The 17,466-nt window shown below is 40.1% G+C and overlaps 1 protein-coding gene across 1 annotated transcript; it reads left to right on the top strand.

Moving 5' to 3' along the window:
- The first annotated feature begins 348 nt into the window (after positions 1 to 348).
- On the top strand, positions 349 to 17,466 carry Kcnmb3 (potassium channel subfamily M regulatory beta subunit 3). The gene is made up of 4 exons (XM_005383036.2): positions 349 to 674; positions 8,047 to 8,238; positions 9,831 to 10,029; positions 10,817 to 17,466. The coding sequence occupies exons 1-4, from the start codon at positions 613 to 615 to the stop codon at positions 11,201 to 11,203; spliced, it is 840 nt and encodes a 279-aa protein (XP_005383093.1). The 5' UTR covers positions 349 to 612; the 3' UTR covers positions 11,204 to 17,466.

Below are 17,466 nucleotides of genomic sequence, written 5' to 3'. Positions count from 1 at the left end.
TGAGTTTTTTATTAACCTTTAAACCTGGAAAATTTGGGAAATCGCATATAAAAGTTAAGCTTTAATTAGAATGTACCACTAACCAGAGAAAGCTATTCTTTATGCTTGCACTTGAACAATTTGTGAAAAAGGAAATGTAGCCTGGGCAAAACCTTTCCTCTTCGGTAATGCCTTGTACCGAGTATGTCCCTTACCAATTATAGAGGGTCTCTTGGGTCTCAGAACTTTCCACAGCACTTAGGTCTCTATGACAATGCACTTGTTGAAGCGGAAACAGGTGATAAGGTGGTGGCAGACACAGGACAACCACAGGAGAGAAGCTTTGGCTCCAGAAAGACCACACAGTTCTTGAGCGTTTGTGACGGGCTGATCCACTTGGCCAGGAATCTATTCCGGAGCCACCTGGGCCAGACTGCCTCGAATTCCCACCTCCTGGAAAATTCTAGCAGGCTGGCAGTTCTAGATGCGCCAGTGTTTCTGATGGGTGTCGCTGTGCTGGGGGCAGGGGCTCTCTCTGGGATGCCACTTGTGTTGGTGCTTAAGCCTTCCCCTCCGATGCCCTTCGGGGCATGATGCAGGTGAGAGAAGCCCCTTTTGCCCAGCCTTGGTCTCATGCAGCCCTTCAGCATCCCAGTTCAAATTACACTCCAGGGCAGCCGGAGGCGCCAAGGGAGGTAAGTCACCACCACCCTCTTGGTCTGTAATAAGCATCTTGCTGAACAAGTCGTTGGAAGGGAGCCGTAATAAGACTGCAGGCTGAGTTGTCACTGCGCTCTGAGGATGCCCGCTGGCCTTCCTCCCAGTATACCTGGAGGCTTCCCCAGCAGCTCCGACCTCACAGCGCTGCATGCTTTCTTATTGAATTCCTCCTCTAGGTTACAAGTTCTGGATCTCAGCACTAGCATGGTCTAGCACATAGTTAGTGCTAAGTTTATATCTTTCAGTTGAATGAATGAGGAAATTACACTAGCATTCATTTTCTTTAGAGAATGTTCAAGTCACAGCGCTGTGTTCAGATCCCAGCTCCACCACTTAACTGCCTGACCCGGGGCAAGTCACTTAACCTATCTCTGTTTCATCTTTTTCCTACCTGTGAGACAGAAGTAGAAAGAGTCTCTAGGCGCTTTCCAGTAAATCATTCTGGTCTGTGCACATGGCAGTTACTGCCATTGACCAGCCACCTGTACCCCTTAAAGCGGGGAGTAAGATTATCTTTAGGACTCCTTTGTCTGTTGGGGAATGCAAAGCAAGAGACGAGGGTTTTTTTGTGTAGTGGTGCCCCTGCTGCCGGCCTGGGGCTGAGGTAGTGAGGCCATAGAAATGGGCACCAAAGCAGAGAGGAGCAATGCCTGAGGATGGAAAGCACGTTGGAATATTCATGATCCAGGGTACATTTTGCAGCCATGTCTGCTCATTATGTGGAAACTGGATGCTTTAGTGACCCAAGGGGAGTTAGGAGCTGAGAAGGTGGGCACACGGTAGATTATAGTGGTCATCATGTTTATGCACCTCCATTAGCCTTTACACTTACAGCTATTTGGGAAAAGACACGGGAGGAGAGTGAGATGCGGGGGTTTGGATTCAGGAAGGAAGGGAAACTACAGAGAAGAAAAAGAGATTCCTCTCCCCTAGAAATGAACTAATGCTTTTATGAACAGATAATTACGGTGAATCACAGTATGGCAAGAGATCAAACGGCAGACACGACACCAACAAGCTTTAATGCCCCATTCACATCATAATGAACCAGATATCAAGGCAGCTGTTCATTGCCAAGGCAGTGCAGAATCTCATTTTCATTTCTGAACCTCACAGCGGGTGATTGCTCTTTCCTCTGGCTGAACTTGATGAACCACGCTGCTTCAAAAGAAGTTGTTAAATAATTTTGTAATTAAAAAACAGAAAGGTAAAAATAATTGCCCCAATCTTCTCTGCAACACAAACAAATTACAGGGAAATATTAACTTCATGTGCCCCACGCCGAGAGGTCACATACATATGTGAACGAGGTGTCAGATGAATCACGAAGCTTGGATGAGCCGCAGCTTGTTCCTATAGAAAACTCCTTGCACAAGGGTCAGTGTTGGATGGAAAGGCTGCTGGCTCCTGGGAGGCTACACCCAGAGGAATGTGTTCAAACTCTTGTAATTGAGATTGCCCCAGGCTGAGCCAGAAAGTCCCTGAAGTGCTGTTTTGCTTGGGTCTGGTGATAAAGACAGTCCTATCTGCGGTGAAGTCGCCAGGGCAGGTTGGATACCGCCTTGATAGGGATACAAGTCTCAAGATAAGACATTGGTCAGAAGTGGAGATGAGTCACTGGCCCAAAAGAATAAAAATCCCTTTATTTGTTTCATTGACCAGAGAGCAAATTAGATGACTTTAAGTGCTCTGAGGTCCTTGGATGAAAAGTGCTTGTGAACAACATAAAGTTCATTACAGGTCTGTTGACAATCTCAGAAAACTGGAAGTAACCTAATAATATTCAATAGTAAGAACATGAGGCAGGGATGGCATGTTCACATGATGGAATATTTTGTAGCTGACAGAAAGGCTACAAGGCATTGTTAATGACATGACAAATTAAGTGAAAAATGTATAACACCAAGCTACTGTGAGGTGTCATGCTTTTAAAACAATATAGAGCTGGGAATGGTAGTGCATGCCTATAATCTCAGCACTCAGGAGGCTGAGGCAGGAGAATCATCTTGAGTTAGAGAGAGACAGACACAGAGACTGAGACAGAGACACAGACACACAGAGACAGACAGAGAGAGAAAAAATAACCTAACAAGGGAACAGTAAACAGTAATAACCTGAAGTGGTAGAACTGTGGGAGATTTTGGGCTCTTTCTTGGACTCTTCCGTATTTACCAGGGTTCATACAATTCACATAGATTACTTTCATGAATCTTTGCACATGTGTTGAGGCTTCCTTTAGGGCTAAGTTTGTGGTCAGGTGTCGTTAATGTTCCATTTTTGCTTGAGAAGAGTATGTGTTCTGTGGGGGCAGTAGTTTATCACTTAGATAAAACCCATTAATTACTCTGCTCAGGTCTCTTTCTTTGCTGATCTGTCTCATTGACCTATCCGCTACTAAGAATACATAAAAAGATCTCAGTCGGACCTGGACATTGTCTATTCCTCCATACAGTTCTGTCAGTGAGGCACTGCTATTAGGGTTAGACAAATTAGAATTACTTTATCTTCTGGGGGAATTGAAGCTTTAGTTAATGTTACTGTACTGCTTTACTCCTAAAAAAACTTTTTAAGGTTCTTTTCAGATTGATTTTTGTTATACTTTGCCTTATAGATTCCAATCTTTGTGTGTTTTAGATGTACCTTTTGTAACAATATAAATGTATATTTAAATCTAGTCAGACTGTCTTTGTGTTTAAACTGGATCATTAAATTTAGATTTACTGTAATTTCTAATATACTGATACAGTAACATCATTCTATCATGTTATTTTGTGATATTTGTCCTATTTTTTGCTTTTTTTGTATGGATTTTCCCCCTTTGATTATTATTGTTATTATTATTTTTTTCATCTTTAGGAGACAGGGTCTCGATACACAATTCAGGCTGGCCTTGAGCTCACTTTGTAGCCTAGACGGGTCTTGAACTCTCAATGGTCCTCCTGGCTCAGCCTCCTGAGTGCTGGGATTACAGGTGTGCACCACCACGCCCTGCTAATTTTCTTTGACTCTGGAAATTACATAACTTATTTCTACTTTTATAGGCTATCCACAAATTAGCATGCAGAGTTGAAATACTGAAAGCAATGTCTTTCTCTTTCCTTGAAATTACCAACCATTTAGAATACACAGCACTATTATCCCACTAATGTGTGCTTCTGTCATGCATTTATCTTGTTTTAATCCCCCCCAGACAGTATAATGTACTAAGAATAATTACTGTTGCTACTGCATAAAGGCAGTGTCCCTACCTACTCACGCCTGTATTTGCTCTTCCTTTCTGATTAACTCTCAGGTGCCACCTGGATTGGTTTCTCTCTGCCTACAGAAAACATTTGACCTTTTCCTTTAAGGTATATTGAGGGGAAACTCGTTTTTGTTTGTGTGTCTGAGGTGTCTTTATTTCACACTTAGACTTGAGGGAATTTTGCCAGATATGGGATTCTGTGGTCACTTTCTCCGGGCACGATGACAGTGCTCTGACTTCTGTTTTGCTGGACAGAAGTAAGTGTTCAGTTTGTCAGTTCTCTGAAGTCAGTCTATCTTTTTCTCTGGCTTCTAAGATCTCTTTGTTGTTTTTATGGCTATGAAATATACCTGGATTTGTCTAGGTGTAGATTTCTTTTTATTTTATACACAGGGCTTCTGGAATCTGCAGATGGGTCCTTTGTCAGTTCTGAAGTTTGATGTTCTCTTTATCATAGTGCTTCTAACTTACTCTTTGGAATTCTGAGTAGATACCATGCTGGACATCTTCCATCTATCTTCCACGTTTCCTAACCTCACTTTAGTATTTTCCATTTCAAAATCTGTCGATATTCCACTTAGGCTATTTTACAGATCTAGCTGTTTATTACATTTTCAAATGTATCTAAATGACTGTTAAATCTATCCACTAAGTTTTTACTTTCAACTAATTTTTCATACCTAGAAATTCTATTTGGTTTTATTTTTTCAGTCAGGGTTTTGCTATGCAGTTCAGGCTTCCCTTAACCTTACCAACCCAGGCTGGCTTTGAACTCTCGGCAATCCTTCCTCCTGTCTCAGCCTCCTGAGTGTTGGGATTACACACATGTACCATGTCTGGCTAAATTTTTAATATTAGTTTGATCATATTTTAAAGTCCTTTACTCTTCCTGATATTTTCAATCCTTCATTTTTTAATTATTAAGAATATTACATAAGGGGCTGGGGATTTAGCTCAGCGGCACAGTGCCCGCCTGGCAAGCACAAAGTCGTGAGTTCGATTCGCGGTACCGGAAAAAAAAAAAAAAAAGAATATTACATATATTCTATTCTTCCCAAGTATCTGGATTTTTCTGTTATGGTTTTCTTTTGCGGTGGGAGAGAAGGTATATGCTTACTTCTATTGGGTGGCAGAGGGTACTACTGACTTATGACAACTTTAGGCTAACTCTTAGCTTGAGGTTTCTGGATATACCCAGGCAGAGGGAATTCAGACTGCAAATTCTCCAGAGGATCATCTTTTACTGGGTTATCAAATTTGGGAGATTATAATTTTCCTTTTTTTAAAAAATGTCTTTTTTGACAAGGTCTCACTATGCAGTTCAGGCTGGCCTTGAAATCATTTTGCAGCCTAGGCTGGCCTTGAACTTGTAGTGATCTTCCAGCCTCAGCCTCCCAAGTGCTGGGATTATGGGCGCGCCACCATGCCCACTCTCCTCTTTCACTGTTAAAAGTTTGAAAAAAATATTTTCCTTGAAAAAAATATTTTCCTTTGAAAAAAATATTCTCCTATAGATGTGTGTGTGTGTGTGTGTGTGTGTGTGTGTGTTAATTCAACATCAACCTTGTATTGAGAGTTGGGTACTTTGCGGTCCCAGCTCCAACTGAATGGTGTATTAAATTCCATACTTTGGACAGGCCCTGGGCATCATCTCCTCTTCCTGTGACTATACAAACTTGCAGAGTGAAGCTCTGAAAATGCCTTCAAGGTAAACCTTTGGCTCTGTCTACTTTCCCCTTGGGTTCCCATTTTCACGTCCTTTTCATCCTTGGAGTTTTCCAAACTCCTTTCAGTCTTAGCCAGAATTTTTAGCTGTCTACAGTGGGCGTGGGTATCTAACCCACCATACTGCTGAAACCATCCTATCACTTTTACAATAGTAAAAATTTATCTGTGTTAACTTTTAATGATTATTTTCCTTCCCCAAAACATGAAACTACTTCCTCCTTCTCCTTTTTTAGACAGGGTTTTGTTATATATCCTAGGACTGGGCTTGAACTCATGGTATAGCTCAGGCTGGCCTCAAATTTGGAATCCTCTCACCTCAGCCTTCTAAGTGCTGGGATTACAGGTGTGTACCACCACATCAAGTTTTCATAAAGCCTTAGAAATATTAGAAACAGGAAGTCTGGTCTAGGGTTCTGCTAGTCTTATTCCTCAATCAGATCAGAATCTAACAGGTTGTGCTGGTTTTGTGTAGCATACCATTATAATTGGAATACTTAATGCATGCATCAGAAATGCCATAGAGACCTCATTAAAGCTTCTTCACCCTGTGTTCCAAGGATATCTTACAGTAAGCCTCCAGGATGCCTTACAGTGCAGCTCAACTGCAGCTCAGCGTCAGGGCACAAGGGCAAAGGGAGGATGTTGGGAACTGGAGACCACAGAAAACACCCAAGTCTTACTTTAAGGGTAACACTGTCCTTAATCAATACACTGTATGTATCAAGTCATAAAACGCTCTGGGTCAAGTTTTATTAATTTTTCTCTATGTCCATTCTCTGAGGTGAGGTGACAGAGAGTGAGTGAAGCAAAGGAGAAGAGCATGTCCCAAAGCAGAATGTCAGTGCCGCGGTCGTGTTAGGCATGGAGTGCGGCAGCTCCTGGGCTGTCCTGCTTCACCAGCTATTCGCCTCGTTTTCTTCAGAGTCTGAAGATGCTGCAGGAGAGGGAGGGAGGAAACGGCAACGGTGTGGGGCAAAGTATGAAACATGCTTTTAGAAAAAACAGCAACAGGGGCCAGGAAGATAGCTCAGCAGCACAAGTGCCTGCCTGGCAAGTGCAAGGTCCTCAGTTCGATTCCTGGTACCAAAAAAAAAAAAAAAAAAGAAAAACCAGGAACAACTGCCAATTCCCTTCACAGGGTTTTTGCTTGGCTTCAAAGTTTAGTAAGCTTTTTGGGTGGCTTGATAGAGCCTGAGTGTGTAACATTGGAGATGCACTTGTTTGGCTTATGACTGCATGAAGTCTTTAAAAAGGGAAACAACGCGGAGAGCAGGGGACACCCAGTCAGTGGCACTGGCCCTGGGAAGCGGTGGGGCTGTGGCAAACGGAGCGACACCGGCACCCACAGCGGGAGCACTGCTTGGCTCTGCCCGCGGTGCAGCTGCAGGAATGTGGATTTCGGAGTTGTTTTTTTTTTTTTTTCAGGTTAGAAGTCAGCATTTTTAGGAGGATGATTTGAAAGTACTAGCGATAATCTCACCAGCAAGCCAAACAAAACACGTCCACTGGCTGGGCACTGTTTACGGGCCACCACCGAACTATGCATTGCCATAGACACCCGTGGTGAAAGAACCTGCACTGGGGCGGGTTTTCAGGCAGAGCAGGGGAGAGAAGAAATGTAGGGACATCCGCACAGAGCATGAGGGGACGGAGGCGGGCGGGAGGGGACAGGAGAGGAGACAGAACTGAAATCTCCATCAGTGTGGGATCAGAAAGCCCCAGGTGGGCCCGCTGCCTTGCCAGTGGGTGTGGAAGAACAAGACTGACATTCCTAGGTCAGGATGTGTTCGCCCCAAATGTGGCATCTTTCATTTTTTTCCAGATGGAATTCACAGGACAATGTAGAGAATATTTTCAGAAAGGAAGTACGATATCCCTGAAAGATCAGTTTTTAATACTTATTTACATAAAAGAAATGAAAGCTACTTATAGCCATTTTTTTTTAGTTCTTCATTAATCAGGTTTTTAAAGACTTCACGAGGCAACGTTCCTTAGCCTTGTGATCCTATCCTTCAAATGTGACAACACAGCATGTTAACTTCGACTTCTCAGCAGGTTCTGCAGGTGGGATCTTGAGATGTTGCTCGGAACTTATTCACCGCCTTCAGGACAGCAAACGTGATTATTGCTTGATTCCTTGCGTTGATAAATGTTGCTTCTTTTATTTTTTGTGGGTACTGGGGAATGAACCCAAGGCTTTCACCCTGAACTAGCTACATTTCCACCCTTTCATTGTTACATTATTTAGGATGGCTTTGGGATCCTCTGCCCCAGCCTCCCAGAAGGCCAGGAGGGATTATAGGCATGAAGCATCACGCTTGCCCATGTTGCCTCATCTTTATGAGCTCATTATGGCATCCCCCCCACTTCCCCAGGACAGCCTTTTCTACCCCTGGGAAGAAGAGGCATAGAGACTACAGTGATGGAGATCCACCAGATGTGCACAGGAAGTTGCCGTCCAGTGCTGGGGAGGACAGAGCCATGCTGCTGGGGTTTGTGATGATGGGTTTCTCGGTCCTAATGTTCTTCCTGCTTGGCACAAAGATCCTAAAGCCTTTCATGCTCAGGTAAGAAGCAGGGACACAAGATCCAGAGCTTCCAATTCCAGAGGGTCCAACCTGGGCCCACGGATAAAGGAGGGGAGCTCCCTTTGGTTTCTCCAGAGTCGGCTCTCTGACAGTGGTCTAGGTTAGGAAGATGCAATCCCCTGTTCCTCTGGCTGCGGTGGGAAGCAGCTGGAGGTGCAGAACAGAGTGGTAAGAAAGTGGAAGATACTCCTTCACTCCCGGCCCTCTAGTCGCGTAATCCACATCTGTCTCAACACATAACCCACAAACTAGATGACCATGCAGCTCATAAATGCTCCCTTTGAGACGTCAACCTCCCAGGGAAAAGGGTCATAAAGAGGAAGTGATTAGTCTTTTTGTTATTTTTCATTTACTTACTCATTTTCGAGACAGGGTCTCACTATGTTCAGCTGGCTTTGAACTACGTAGCCTCGGCTGGTCTAAAACTCAATAATCTTCCTGCCTCAGACTCCCAAGTGCTGGGATTCCTGGGATGCGCCAATTATGCCCAGATTTTTTTTGTTTTTTTCAGGTTCCTTTCCTGCCATTCCCGAGTTACCAGTATTAGAGAAGAAATGTAGAGGTCACCATATTCTGCAACACATAGTGCCACTGTTATGATCCCAGGGGAAATTTCTAGAGACATTCCTTTCTAGAGGAGAAATCTGTTTCTGGGAAGAATTTCTGGGACAGTATGTTTCTCTCTGTGTCTACATGCTGGATGCTGCCTGGGTACCTTGGCTCCTGCGGTCTGAGGTCCTCATCTTCGAAGCTGGAAACAGCAGGCTGAGTCACTCCCATCCTCACCTCACAGCACTCTGACACCGCTCCCACGTTCACATGTCTTGAGCTCCACCTCCAGCAACTTTTTCTGTCCTAGGCTTTGAGGTCAGGTTACAATGCATAGTGGTCTCGTATATTATTATATTAATAAAGAAAAATTATCTTTTATGGCCAATGATCTTAATGAGTAGGGTATGAATCTAGCTAAACAATCTTTTCAAGATTCTGACTTTAAAGCTTGCTAGTTAAACTCGTCTACGGCAAGAAGAAATAAACACAGACCCACGGAGATGGGAGTGTGAGCAATATGAGGCACTCATCTCGAAAATTCGATCTCAGGATTTCCTCTCACCTTCATTTACTTTATCTTGGACTTGTTTTCTAATTATTTCCTACGTACATGTCCTTTCTCAATACCATCACGAAGTTGTATGGCAAGAACTTTGCCTACCACTTCTACATACATTCTGTATATGAAGTCCATGTACACGTTCTCAAATAGTTTTCTTAGTAAAGTTTAATTCAGTATAACACTTATGGAGCTGTGCTTATGTATTGAGGACCATAAAGATGAACAGGATGTAGATCCTGACTTTATGCCAGTAGAATCAGACAAGACATGGCAGCTTACAGCTCTTTATCTCATCTCTATGTCCTCCATGATCATTATGTCCTCCATGATCATTATGTGATTCTGCTAACGGTTCCACATCACTACCTTAAAACAGACAAATGCTTGGGCTATGACATTAGGACTGTAGAAGTAAACTCTCTAGTAGCTGAAGAACGTGTATTTTTCCATGTTGTAGCACACAGAGAGAAGAATCCAACTGCACGACCATCCACACACATATCACGGATGACTCGCTGGACTGTGCTTTCACCTGTGGCATGGATTGCCGAGGTCACGCGAAGTATCCATGTCTTCAGGTGTTTGTGAACCTCACTCACTCAGGTCAGAAAGCTCTCCTACACTATAATGAAGAGGCTGTCCAGTTAAATTCCAAGGTAATTTAAGTTCACGTAATTAAAAAGTTTTTACTGCAACAACCCTTCTGTGGCAGACTGTCCTCAACAGGTGCAGAACTCAAGGATATCTCTAAGGATCAATGTTTTTGTTTAGTGAATATCTTTATAGTGGTTAAGACATGATAAAGAAAAGCAGAAGCATTCTTCTAGGGGGACAGGACTATACAGAAATAAAAGGCATTACTCTAGTTTCACAATTTGGTGGGTACAATTTGTAGGTTCAGGGAATGAGCAGAGCTATTAGGGTGCAGTCTTAATTTCAGAGGTCCCACTCGCTAGCATATCAAACATGTTAAAAAATGTACTTAACAGTCTAGCTTCAATCAAGCGATTTTGTCTAATTAAGTTTAAATAATTATTGTATTTGATTTTGTTATACAACTGATAAGATTTATAGTTAACTATGACAGTTGTATTAAATGACACTGCACTTCGATGTCTTCTAAGTTCAGTGTGATGATTTGCTGTTTTGGAGGAAATGATGTTTAAGGTCTCCAACACTTCTGTAGCACTTTTAACATTGCTCTGCAAGTGCTTAATGGATATGGTACTAGACCTCAAGCTTTTAGCTTAGTACCTAGAAGTGGCCATTTCACCCTATGCCCTCCTGCCAATCTTCCTCATGTGCTACGTAATATTTGCCCTCCTAAGATTGAAACTTCCCTCTACTAGCCTGAGGCTGAAGCTATTTCAGTCAGAATTAAAACTGTGAAGTGCTTGATACTGGTGACAATGCCCTCATCTCTCTCCTCCTCCACATTCCTAGTGCTTTTACACACCAAAGTGCCACCGAGATAGGAACGATTTACTCAGCAGTGTTCTGGACATAAAGGAATTCTTCGATCACAAAAATGGAACTTCTTTCTCATGCTTCTACAGCCCAGACGGCCAATCTGAAGAAGTCATTCTTATAAAAAAATACGACCCAATGGTCATCTTTCACTGTTTATTTTGGCCTTCACTGACTCTGCTAGGTGGTGCCCTGATTGTTGGCATGGTGAGACTGACACAGTACTTGTCCTTACTCTGTGAAAAATACAGCACCACAGTCAGAGATGAAGCAGGTGGCAAAGTACCCTCTATGGGACAGCATCGGTACAAACCGCGGAGTGCGGACAAGAGCAAAGGGAGAAACAGAGAAATCTTAAGATAATGGCCAAATCAAGGTGCTGGCCTCGGACACTGTAATTTCTGCAGTGGGAAACCTAATTATGCCTGCTTGCAAACTAGCCATATAAAGAGTAATGTTATTATCATATTTTCATGTGGGAAACTTTTTATTTCATTTTTGGTACCAGGAATCAAACTCAGGACCTCGTGCTTACCAGGCAGGTGTTGTGCCACTGAGCTTTATCCCTGGCCCTGGGAAACATTTTTTATAAGCCTCTTTCTGTATTCTACAAATATGTACAAACTCAGGTACCATCTTTTCTATTCCAAATCTCATTCAACACAAGCCACCCCACAGGCAAGATGAGCTCAAGGTAGTTACTGGTTTAATTTTAGCTCTAGCTAGAACCTGTCAGCACGAAAACCAATGATGATAAAGGTATCTACCCTGCTGAGCACTCAACTAGCAGCCTAACTGTAGGCGGTAGATGGAACGTGAAAACGCTTCTCATGAAGCAAGTCCTTAGTAAAGAACAATTATTACAAGAACGTAACAATTAGAACATTTAAGAAAATGTAGACCTAGCACATTTATTAGTTTGTTCTTTCTTCGCCATTCATAATAAAAGAGAAAAGCCGCTGCCTAGAAAATTCAGCAAATTTGTAGTGATGTGTAATTAGCTTTGCCATGGGCCATGTCATTTTTCTCTCAATATTTTTCTCATTAATTATGCTTTTCACAAGCTCACTTCATTCTGTGCACATTCTGGTAGGAGTAGAAGCACTGATTAGAAATGTGAAGTAAGGAAAAGCTGTACGGGATTTCAATATGGACTTCAGAGAATCTGCATTATAGAATAGTCCAATGGACGGTCAAAAATTGTCTGTACTTTAATGAATGAATCAACTGTGGTTATTAAATGTTGTTACAAGACCCAACAAGTACTTTTCAGATTAAGCTGAAAATATGAGTTGAAAACAGTTTGTTCTCATTTTCCAATGTACCTCAGTATCTTAAAATTTTTACGAAGAAGCTGGGCACAGTGGTGTTTGTGTGTAATCCCAGGGATCTGGGAGCTTAAGATAGGAAAATCATGAGTTCTGAGTCAAGCATGGGCAACTCAGCAAGACTCCATCTCAAAAAGAATGAGCAAATACACACATGCAGGCAGGCTGGGGATGCAGCTCACATTGAACACCATGGGTTCCCTCTCTAGTACCAGAAAACAAAAACAAAAACAACTTGGACAATGCAATGACTTTTGAAGTAGTCATAATCATGTAGAGATAGTCAAATGACAAATTTTGATTCTAAGTCAGACTAATGTCTTTTAGTAATTAATTTCAAACCATAAATTAGTAAACTGAATATTAAGTAGAACAATACTGACCAGTTATGAACAACATTGGTCTCCCACTCTTTCTAGTGTGCAAAGAGCACATCTCAAAGCAGATTCATTTTAATTTGTAGGCCATAATTACAAGTTTTTAGACACACACCCTTGGGCAAATCAGCTAACCTGTCAAAACCTCTCTTTTCTTATCTATACCATGGGGATAGTCTCTTCTTCAATTATTTTAAAGCACAAGGTGGGGTAAATGAAACACCTACGTTAGTTTCTGATTTCTAGTAGAGGTGCTCAAAAATTCTAGTAGCTTAAAAAAAATCTTGCGCAGAGCTGCAGCGGTCAGCTTTGGAACTTTTCACAGAAACCAGCAGGTAGGGAGCCTGGGATAGGGCGGTGGAAGAGCACACTCTGCTCCCCCGCAATGCTCTCGGCTAAATGTGATATACATTTATGGCTCAGAATTTGCTGTAGTGATTTACTACATGTTGTAGTGAATTATTTCGTATGCTAAAGATTTTCCTGTAATAAAATATATGTATGCATGTATATTTTAAATCATTCTGCAAGTGGAGATTCTGTAGTTTCTTAAATTAAGGGCACATTTCTATTTCTTAGTGTATCTTAGCAATGTGACTTTTCTCCTAACAAATGCAAGCTGAAGTATATGCTGCAATTGCTTTCAATTTTCAGATAGTGGCTACTTGGTCTATCTCAGAAAAGAAATTATACTCAGGGAACAATGTCAATTTAAAGTTCAAATCTTTGGCATATCAATAACATTTAACCGATGATATGCTTAAATGCTCAGAAGCACTAAGTATCAAAGCCAATGTGAATTACTGGTCAAAGAAAGGTCCAGACTTACCTTTAGCAATGTTTAATGATAACTGAAAGCAAAATTAGTTTGCATCTAGCCTAACTTCCTTTTTATGCTTTGGCCTTCATCTGACTTGAAAAAAGAATACTATGTACTTATATGCATATATACAGACATACATATAATCTCTGCTTAAAATACAAGTGTATAATTCTTTATGCTTAAAAGAAGTTAGTATCTAAACATACATTTCTCTAATATTCATTATTTTACCAGGGCAGCAAAACTGGCTTTTAAGACATAATTGTTCTAGGTTTTCAAACAAGTATTCTTAGTCCTTATTGAAAAGAACTCAAATTCAGTTAAATTTTGATTATTAGCAATACTAGTTTGCTTCTCTAGACATGGCAAAATAGAACGATCACAGCTTTTTGTTTACATAATACACTAAGGATCGTCTGGACACAAGTCAGGGTAATTTTTTTTTAATAAACAGCGTGATGTTACAGACTGCAAAGTTAAAGGAAAGCAGACATTGACAGGTTCTAATGAGCACAAACAAACATAAGTGCAGTCACAGGCCAAACTTCTCGCTAGGAATAGCAGGGCTGCGAATCTTAAATTTAGTGCTATTCTATATTCTCAATATAGTAACACATGCATCTTGCTGTGTCAAATACTTTTTGGGCCATCATAAAGAAGATATCAAAAACATTTTTTTCTTAACTAATGCACTATACCGCAGGACTTCAATTCATTGAATGAGCAGAATATAGAGAAACAGACTTGCTACAATTAATGGGGCTAAAGAAAACCGTGATTAGCACTCCTTGAAGCTTCTAAAATAAACAGTTGATATGTCAGCAGTCTTTTGGTAGCATTACATTCCCCAGGATGTGAAGGTGTTAGGTACCAAAGGGTATTTCTTTTGGATTTTATTTAACCAAATTAAGTCTGAAGACTGAATCACACTGAAACCATTAAACTACATACAAAATGTCAGCTCCAGCTCAGCTCCATAGCCAAAAAAATTTCTAGAAATCTGATAAATGCCAAGTTCTCCAACTACTCTTAGAAAATAAATTAAATCTGGTAAGGGACTTTTTAAAAATGAAATCAATAGATGATGACCACACTTAGAAATTCATACAAGAATTAAGAAGTTTAGTTGTATTAAAATAATGTGAAACACTGAAGGGTTTTTGTCTCCTTGCCAACCTAGAAGGAGCAACAAAAATAAGAATACCTAAAAGTATACATGGTTTTGTCACAAAGTTATTGCAGTGACAGATTAAATGAGACTGCAGATTGCTGGACTTCACTTGGCTTACAACATGTATCTAAAAGCTTTTTCTGTACTTACCAACATGAAGAATGGATTTAGTTCGCAATGAAAATTCAATTACACGGAACTATACTATAATACATACAAGAAACTAATTTTTACCCCCATCCCGCCCTAAAACTCATATGTAGTTGTGTAAAAATTACAAATCAGAAAATATCCTTATGGCTCACACCTGCCACTTTCTGCTAACTAATGTGGCTAAACTATTAACACACCTAAAACTAAGTGAAAGGAATAGTGCCGCACTAATAAAAAGGAAGTGCAAAACTTTAATCAAGTGGAACACTTGAATGAAATAAATAAGTTTTATTTAAAGACTAACATCCCAACTTGGGAGACTCTGGATGAATTCTAAACTCTTCTGAATTTTAGAACTTTAATATTTGCTTACCCTTTTATAAAAGACTCCTCTTGACTAGAGCTTGCAATATGTGCACAAATAGAAATGTATGTAGAAACACACAAAACACACTAATAGCGAACACTAATAGGGAACGAAATGGACTTTAAATGCTAGTGCTATGAACTTCCTCACACTACACTACAACCTTCTCCAAAGGGCTCTAGCAATGAGTAAATTTCAGCCAAAAAATTGTAATAATGTCTCCAGCACCATTGAAAGGATATGCCCACTCTGACTTTGTAAATCCAAAATACAGTGCTGTGAAAAATTTCTGTAATGTAAGAGCCTGAAGTACTGAATTGTAACTCATCTGTTTTCCCTGCTCTAATCTTCTGAGGTACAGTGACCAAGCCAATGTTATTGGGACCATATTTACCTTGAGTATAGTCTTTTCAGAGGGTGGAAATAATTTTTATGACAAAAGAAAACAACCTTCCCAGATCATGGCACATGAGATATATTTACAATTTTAATGTATTAATTAAAATGGCTTTGTTTGTACTTAAAAAAAAAAAAAAACAGCTCAGCTGTAATATCCTTTCATCCAGAATTATTATTTGAGGATGCTGTCAGCACTGAGTTTTATAGTTCAGCCTTCACAACCATCCTCGATGAAGAGTTCTTTGCCTCCTGGTATGCACAATGTATTTCCACACTTTCCAGCCTTCTCCTAGACATGCCCCATATGAGAAGGATGGATATAAAGAATGCAATTTATTTAAACAACTCCTCCCTGTTCTCTCCCCTCCCTTCACACTCCCTTAATTCAAAAACATCTGAAGTATGAAAGTTGTCTTAAATAGAAGCACCACCATTAACACCATATACTGTTTTAAAACGGAATTACTTTAGCGGTACCTTGGACATCAAAATAATTTTTAAGGTGGACTTCAAGTCTGTGGGTCCAGCCCAGGTTTACAGTTTGCATAGACACAGAAAAGGAACTTACAGCATTCAGGAAAAGTTCTCAAACTAGCTTGAACAAATTGCTAGAAATTAAATTTCTTCCAAGAATGGGAAAGCATGGGCTATTGATCAAAATATAAATTAAATGGATTTACAAAATCATTTATGTAAAAAAACAAATCCGAGTTTATGTGCTGTGAAATTTCCATCATGCCTTTAAGACAGGCTACTTGCAATTTTTTTTAATAATGCCAAATCAGTCATATTTTGATAGAAAAAGAACACAGATGGACTGTATTTTACTCTATGCAAAAATCCACCCATTTAAAATAAAATCCAAGAGGGTATACACAATCTAATCAAACCATCATTTTCTGATTAATAAGAACTACACTTTACACAAAATACTTTATCAGCAGCTGTTTTCATCAAAATACCAATAGTCATAGTTTCACAGTTGAAAGTTACACATTAAAATATTTTACAATTCATTATATATTCACCAGTTTCCCATTTCCTAATGGGATTGTAATATAAAGTAGAATAAAGGGAAAACCTTAATTACTCTGACACTAAGTTTTACACAGGACACTCAGAACCAGAAAAAGCTTAGGTTCTATCATAAAATACCAACCAAATTCCATTCTTCTTTTAAAAAATCCAATTAGAAACATCTTTTTTTAAAAAAACCAAATTCCACAATCATATTAACAGATTTCAAATTAACAGGAGTCTAGAAATATGCAAAATAAATGTTTTCATATAGCTGAGAATATGGTAAAAAGTATGATTTTCAAACAGTTGACTATTTCTTGCTACACTGTATTTAAAGCTAGGCTTTTTTCTTTAGATATGATTTTTCCCTCCAAACTAATTACTGAAGGAATGTTTCTCAAGTAATGAAACTATAGAGCCAATAGTCAATTACATCATGGTTGATGACAAACGTGGTCAGCTATAGCAACTGACCTCCGATACGCAAGTACCTGGAAGTGGCTGTATCATCACAGACTTGAAACAGATCTTAGTCATCCCTGTGTAGCTTTCCACTCAATTTTTGGTCTTTGCCTTTCTGAACATTACCTGTCCTCCTTTGTTTCTTAGGTCACTTAATCTATATTTTTTATTCTCTAAATCAAATTAATTTGGTTGTAATAACTTAAAAATAAACGTAAGTAATGAAATCAGCTATGTGGCTTGTGTGTTTTAATGGTGAAGAGGTCCTGGGGTAACAGAAAGTGGCCAACTACCTGAGCTGATGTGAAAAAAGTGCGAAAACTGTACAGATTTTGTGCACGGAGGCTCAAGGCTTTTTTGGCACTCGAGTAAAACGCAGTTCTCTATTACTTCTTCAGTTTCCACCATCAGAGTTTCAGATTTGTACCATTTCACTGAGTTTTCTCATAATCAATCCCTGATGAAGAAAAGGCTGGGATGTTAGTATACTGCATATATCTAAATAACACAAAATGTTAATTTTTTT

This window comes from Chinchilla lanigera, unplaced genomic scaffold (assembly GCF_000276665.1).
Source record: "Chinchilla lanigera isolate Chin_1 unplaced genomic scaffold, ChiLan1.0 scaffold00019, whole genome shotgun sequence".
Classification (NCBI taxonomy): domain Eukaryota; kingdom Metazoa; phylum Chordata; class Mammalia; order Rodentia; family Chinchillidae; genus Chinchilla; species Chinchilla lanigera.
Note: the sequence above shows the minus strand (reverse complement) of the source record. Positions and strands in the feature narration are given on the sequence as shown.

Excerpts from the sequence above, each read along its gene's own strand:
- Kcnmb3 (XM_005383036.2), top strand. The coding sequence starts at position 613 with ATGCAGCCCTTCAGCATCCCAGTTCAAATTACACTCCAGGGCAGCCGG. Across the intron at positions 675-8,046 it reads AGCCGGAGGCGCCAAGGGAG|GACAGCCTTTTCTACCCCTG; the intron begins GTAAGTCACCAC and ends CCACTTCCCCAG. Across the intron at positions 10,030-10,816 it reads CTGTCCAGTTAAATTCCAAG|TGCTTTTACACACCAAAGTG; the intron begins GTAATTTAAGTT and ends CCACATTCCTAG.